Source organism: Phyllopteryx taeniolatus, chromosome 4 (assembly GCF_024500385.1).
Source record: "Phyllopteryx taeniolatus isolate TA_2022b chromosome 4, UOR_Ptae_1.2, whole genome shotgun sequence".
NCBI classification, from domain to species: domain Eukaryota; kingdom Metazoa; phylum Chordata; class Actinopteri; order Syngnathiformes; family Syngnathidae; genus Phyllopteryx; species Phyllopteryx taeniolatus.
In genome coordinates this window covers 6,754,631-6,761,108 of record NC_084505.1, presented here as the reverse complement: position 1 = coordinate 6,761,108, position 6,478 = coordinate 6,754,631, and the positions used below count along the sequence as shown (strand labels likewise).

General features: G+C 40.2%; 1 protein-coding gene across 1 annotated transcript; it reads left to right on the top strand.

Annotated features, from left to right (window-relative positions):
• Positions 1 to 3,570: 3,570 nt before the first annotated feature.
• On the top strand, positions 3,571 to 6,198 carry LOC133477458 (group XIIB secretory phospholipase A2-like protein). The gene is made up of 4 exons (XM_061772237.1): positions 3,571 to 3,954; positions 4,399 to 4,487; positions 5,058 to 5,223; positions 5,775 to 6,198. Exons 1-4 carry the CDS (start codon positions 3,591 to 3,593, stop codon positions 5,891 to 5,893), a joined length of 738 nt encoding a protein of 245 aa, XP_061628221.1. The 5' UTR covers positions 3,571 to 3,590; the 3' UTR covers positions 5,894 to 6,198.
• The last annotated feature ends 280 nt before the right edge of the window (positions 6,199 to 6,478 follow it).

Here is a 6,478-nt window from a genome sequence, read left to right as displayed (position 1 = left end):
TTCTCGATGTCAAATCTCACCTGTGTGTGATTTCGGTTCAGCCTATGATTTCTGTGTTCTGTTCTGAATCCTGATTTCCATGAACTTTTCATCTGATGGCTTCCCCCTTGATTTTGAGTCCGTCTTCGCGCCTGCTGTCGACCTTTCTGGTGCATTTTCTCTTTTCTCTGTTGTCGCTGGTTCACATTGTGTTTTGTTTTAAAATTTGGGCCAGTGTAACAGGCCTTACTGCCATAGTTGTATGCTACCCCCTTGGTGAATCCTGCCCTTGTATTCTCATCGTCAGTGTTCTTCTGCACATGGTAGTTAACATTCTTGGAATAATCATCTTGGGAAAATATAGCAAAATCAGTCCTGCTTGCCTGTGTCTGGTGACATGGCCTCTGTGAAAGAAATGCAGACAAATAAATTTCAAGTTCTGAAACGTTAACACCTGTCAGTGAGGTTTATCACCTGTTAACCCCGAGGCTCAAAAACAGCTTCTACCACCAAGCTGTGACATGCACCATGCATTGCCCTCCCTCTATATTGTCTGATGATTATCCTTGTTCCTGTGACAGTGAAAATAAATAAATTCTATTCTAAACCAGCGCTTCCCTCCCTTTTTTTTTTTTTTTTTTAGCCAAAACACATTTTACATTAGACAATTCTCACAGCACACCACCAAACAAATGTCACGAAATGTATATGCTGTGAACCGATATAATGGTCTCTTCTCAATTTACTCACTGTTTAGTGGAACACAAAGTTGTATTAAGTCATAGCTGTCTGATACATTTGTTTGTTTGTTAACCCTTAAAGTGGGGAAACTACGAACACATAACAATTTGAGGAGGGGACCAATACTTTTTCACAGCACTGTATACACATGTATATGTAAGAAGCCATTGCTTGATTGAGCCTGAATTGAGATTTATTCTGTTGTATCATCGGCAACTGGTGGATACAGCTCAATTGTAACTAAAATTGAATCATAAACTAGAAGAACATTCCCTGCCTGTCATTATATATCACAGGAATATACAAAGCTACATTAGTTGTAGTAAATACATTTTCGGACCAATTACGTGAAATTTGATAATCTGCGGCATACCTGATGACCTCAGTAATATGATGCAGCTGTATATGGTATATTATGCACATTTGTAAACCTTTTAGAAATGCATCATTTTCTGCACAAATACGGTTGAAAACATGATCCGTTTATTAGTTTGAGGCAGATGAAATGCAACTTATACTTATTTGACAAATACAATGAGCCTAATATTGTTACTGCCCAATTAAGAGCATGTATCAGCGAAGTTCATGGGTTTCTTATTTCGACCTGAAAAACACCAACATTGCTAACGAAGAAAATGTTCACACTCAACAGTCTGTCCTCAATGGCATTGTGCTGTTAAACTGAAGCATTTTTGGTCTGACATAGTAAGCATGCAGTCTGCCCTCAGCAAACACTCCTCTCGCAAAGAATAAAACAAAAACAAGCCAGACGAAGCTTTAATGGCAACATGTGAGCACATTCACACAGTGGTAAATGCTTGTATATGGTACCTTCACATAGGGACCAGGTGCCTCCCCCCTTCGCGTCCTCTTTTTGCCTCTAGTACTTCTTTGGACCTTGCCAATGCCGTCCCTAAAATTAAAACGACAATTGAGTAGCCTTGGCGACCACTTAGTGATAAATGTGTGGAATAAATCCAAACTCACGTATAAAGGCAGCAGCTCCTACCTGATTGTAAAAGACGGCTGACCATGACTCTGAGCACCGTTTTCAGAAAGACTCGCAAAAAGGTTTGTGAAAGACATTATGACGATAAATCCAACAAAGTCGTGTGTTTTTTTTTTTTTTAAATAACTCTTTTCCACACCTGGATTAAACGTGACAGTGCAAGCAAATTTGGTTCTGTCGCTCAAATTGTGCGTCACAAGACTTTGCCGCGTTCGGAGTCCCTCGGAATTTTGTAACATTTAAAATACATTCAAATAACTATTTTCTTTTGTGAGTCCAGAAACATTTCGGAAATCACCACAGTAGAAACAATTAATGCATACATGCAACTAAATTAAGTGGCTAACAAATGCCAATACGTTCTTTTGTTTCCCAGAGAAGTCACTAGGGTACTACGCGCTTGCTCCAGATGTCTATGGACTCAAGGTAAATTGTAACTCGTTTTTCGCGGTTAATGGGGACCAGAACCCGCCGCGAAAGGTGAATAACCGCGAAGTAGGTCGCTGATGGTCATCTTCTTCTTCGTCTTGAGCACCCCGGAGGAAGCTTTCGCATGGGCACAGCGCTTAGGCAGCATTGTAAGGGCTTAACTAATCAAAATAATAATAATAATAATAAAATAATAATTGAAGGGCGATGACGCTTCATATGAAAACGTAAGTCAAGGATTCAAAGCGCTTCGTGCGCTTTACTATGGTCAAGCAAGCGACCGTGTGCAGAATTATTTGACGTCTAATTTTTGAGTATTATTTTTTATTATTCCCAAACCACAGTGCTTCAGGTTAATCTAAAATGTCAATAAACCTCAAAAGAAGAATATTTTAAAAAGTTAAAGTGAGGTTTCGGCTTTCTTAAGAGAATATCCATATGTGGCGACCAGTTGAGGGTGTACCCCGCCTCTCACCCAAAGATAGCTGGGATAGGCTCCAGCACGCCAGTGACCCTAGTGAGAATAAGCAGTAAGGAAAATGGACAGGCGGCACGGTGGACGACTGGTTAGAGCGTCAGCCTCACAGTTCTGAGGTGCGGGGTTCAATCCCCGTCCCCGCCTGTGTGGAGTTTGCATGTTCTCCCCGTGCCTGCGTGGGTTTTCTCCGGGCACTCCGGTTTCCTCCCACATCCCAAAAACATGCATTAATTGGAGACTCTAAATTGCCCGTAGGCATGACTGTGAGTGCGAATGGTTGTTAGTTTCTATGTGCCCTGCGATTGGCTGGCAACCAGTTCAGGGTGTACCCCGCCTCCTGCCCGATGACAGTTGGGATAGGCTCCAGCACGCCCGCGACCCTAGTGAGGAGAAGCGGCTCAGAAAATGGATGGATGGATGGAAAATGGACACATCGATTTTACTAATGCATATTGGTCATATGCTAATCAGTAACACTGATGGTGGTAACTAGGTTGACCATGCAGGTCTGTCTTTCAAAATAACTTCATTAAGAGCACTAAATATAAGAATATGATACACGAGAAACAAAAGTAAGCCATTAAAAAATGGAGCGTTCCTAAAAAACAACACAGTAAATGAAACCCTGAGTCACACCTGAGATAAGTATGAAAAATAACTGCCATTTGGCTCTCTATTTTCTATTGTTTGACCTGTTTCGGCATTAGATGCTTTGTTTTTTGTTTTTTTTACTTACCGTCTAGGCATAATTCCACCTCACCAGCTGCACATTTAACAACCTTGACAAATTGTGAAAAGTTCCCCACAACTGCATGATCAAGACAGTTTGTTCTAAATTAATGGGGTTAGCCTATATGTAATTAAATTAGACTGAACGTGATAGAAGGGGGTGTCATTAATCAGAAAGAATGATTACAAGTTCTGCAAGACAAACCCTGAACTTTGTTCCTCCACATGCGTGGCTGTCCTGACGTGTGGTTCAAAGTTCAGGTCATGTCGTTTCAGTGCTGTTTCCTCTCAGGGCGTGAGCCCTCTCGTTTGTGTGTGTTGAACTGTCTGAGCTGCAGGATGACCCGCTGTGCCCTCATCGCTCCCCTCCTGCTCCTGTGCCTCCGCAGTACGGTCACTCAAAAAAACGAGGAAACTGTCGCAGCAGCGTCCCCTCCATCTCCAGCATCCGATGGCGTGAAGGAAGAGGACACCGATTGGGGCCTCAACTCTCTGAGAGGCAGCTTTGAGGCTGCCACCGGCTACTTTGACTCAATTCTGGAGTTCATGGGTGGCCGGGATGGACTCTGCCAATACCGCTGTCGATATGGTAAATTAGATTTCATCCAGCAAGTAACATTTGTCAGAATGTTTCGGGTGATCCAGCGTTAATTGTTAGGGCTGCTGCTTTCAAGTGAGAAACTGCTAATATTAATTTGCATTGTTTTATTTAGTTTTGGGATTTATGATTCCTTTGGTCATGACCAGATGAAGACCACAATATGGAAACACCACATAGAAAACCTACTTTTTTAGCCATCTTTAAAAAAAAAAAAAAAAAAAAGTTAAATAAAAATACAGTACCACCCTTTCACAGGGCCTCCTCATATTGTAAATTCCTTATAATTATCAATGCTTTTATCTGAGAGGAACACAAAACGGATGGACTGTGTCCTCAGCAGATAGCAAAAGTTTCATGTGGTGATCTCATATTTCTGTGTGTGTAACCTATGACATACTAGTATACATGATATTTTGGTATACCCTCTCCCAGGTAATGCTCCACTTTCACGTCCTGGGTACCAGATGCCTGAACCTAATGGGTGCAGCTCCTACTTCTTTGGTTTCCCTGTTCCAGAAGGGGTACGCACTCCACATTTACGGCAATTGGTGTAAAACGTTTAGTTTTTAAAATCTCATCGAAACTCTTATTTAAAAAAAAAATATATATATATATATATATATATAAAAGCCTAATTTGTCATCAAACTCTTCAAAATTGGTCCCAAAAATACAAATTGGAAACAATGTTGTGAATGTTCCTTAGTCGAACACTTTACATAATTTCATGAAACTAGTTTGATGTAGTTAGTTACCCCAGTGTCTTATAATAAGCAGGGCAGTGACCCCCGATCTTGCAGCCCACATTTGAATTTTCATTATGCATTAATCCATCATGTAACTAAGTAGGGATTCAAGACAATAGACGAGTGTAGTTTTCATAGTATGTAGCCTGCATGTTGGTGCACGTTTAAAAAATTATTTTATTTTTTTTAGTAAAAGACCACTGCAGATGCAAATAAATCCCACTGTAGTTTCCAAAACATTTTGACTAATCCAAGAGTATTTCATTCAATATGATTCTATTTAACTTCAATTTATTTTACACTGATCGATGGTTTGTGATTATTGCAACCATTTGTTGTGCCCTAGATGGATATGGGGATCCCCGCCATGACGAAGTGTTGCAATCAGCTAGATATGTGTTACGATACCTGTGGCTCAAACAAGTACCGCTGTGACTCCAAGTTCCGCTGGTGCCTCCACAGCATCTGCTCCGACCTCAAGAAGAGCCTTGGTTTTGTGTCCAAAGTTGAAGGTTGGTATCCTCTCCACCTACCATTTCCACATATTCCCAATTTTCACCTTGATGAATGTTACAGAGCCACTCTTTTGCATCGTATGAAACTAAATGACTTCCCTCAAAGTCCGACAGCAGAATAATGACATCCTATGTTATATTTGAATTTTTCTGTGGGAAAAGATCTATGGTAATCGAGATTTTAACTCACTGCTTGTTGAAACATTACAGCAATCAGATAAGCTGCTTTTGAAAAATCGACAATCTTTGGGATGTTTTCAATGATTTGACCATCGATTTGTTTTTAATTTGTTTTTTTCCACAAATGAGTGGAACAATATTCAATTAGTTGAAATACAATTAGTGAGGACTATTCAACAATGCCTAACAAAGTGGAGCTGAAATAAATCACCACTGAGGCCTAGTTCTGAAAATCTGTTTTAAAAAATTTTTTTATCGCAAATGCATAAAAGCCGAAAGTATTACCCAGTGTTTTCAGGTAACTATTGTTGACAACTGCTGCAAAAAGTTACGTACTGTGCCTCTTGTCTGTCACTTTCTCTCATCAGCATGTGAGACGGTGGCAGACACTTTGTTCAACACGGTGTGGACTTTGGGCTGCAGACCCTACATGAACAGCCAGAGAGCATCATGCTACTGCCAAGGAGAAGAGAAAGATGAACTCTAAACACAAAGCACATTCCTATTTATAAGACGGTGAAGTTATAGCAACATGGGTTCCATTAATAGCTGCAATAGTATTTCTCGAGTGGCAATATTTGTTTAGTTTCCAAGTATTGCTCTATGTATGAGAGAGGGTTTTTATCACCTTGATTTATATTTTTAGGTGGGGATATTATCAGTCATTACACAGTATTCATATTGTTTCCAATGCCCTTTTAAAATGGATTGTATTGTTTGTAGGTGAACTGTATACTTTCTAAATGACTTAACTATAGTAAACTTCAATTTGCTTTAACTAACTTTCAACAACTAGCATTGATCCATTTATTCATTTTGCATACTACTGATCCTGTTCAGGATGGGGTGACCGTGAAAGCCCTACTCATTACCTGTCAATCACTGGGTTAATGGCTCATTGGCCAGAAATGAATCCCAGGCCAGTTAAGGGAAGTAAAAGAAAGCTATGTTTTATCTACTACACCACCAATACTGAAACTAGCAGTAAAGGTTTGCTTTTTGCGTCGCGCCCCCCCCAGTTAGTTAGTGCAATAACTAAGCCACTGCATTCTATTCTGGCATTTAGCAAAAA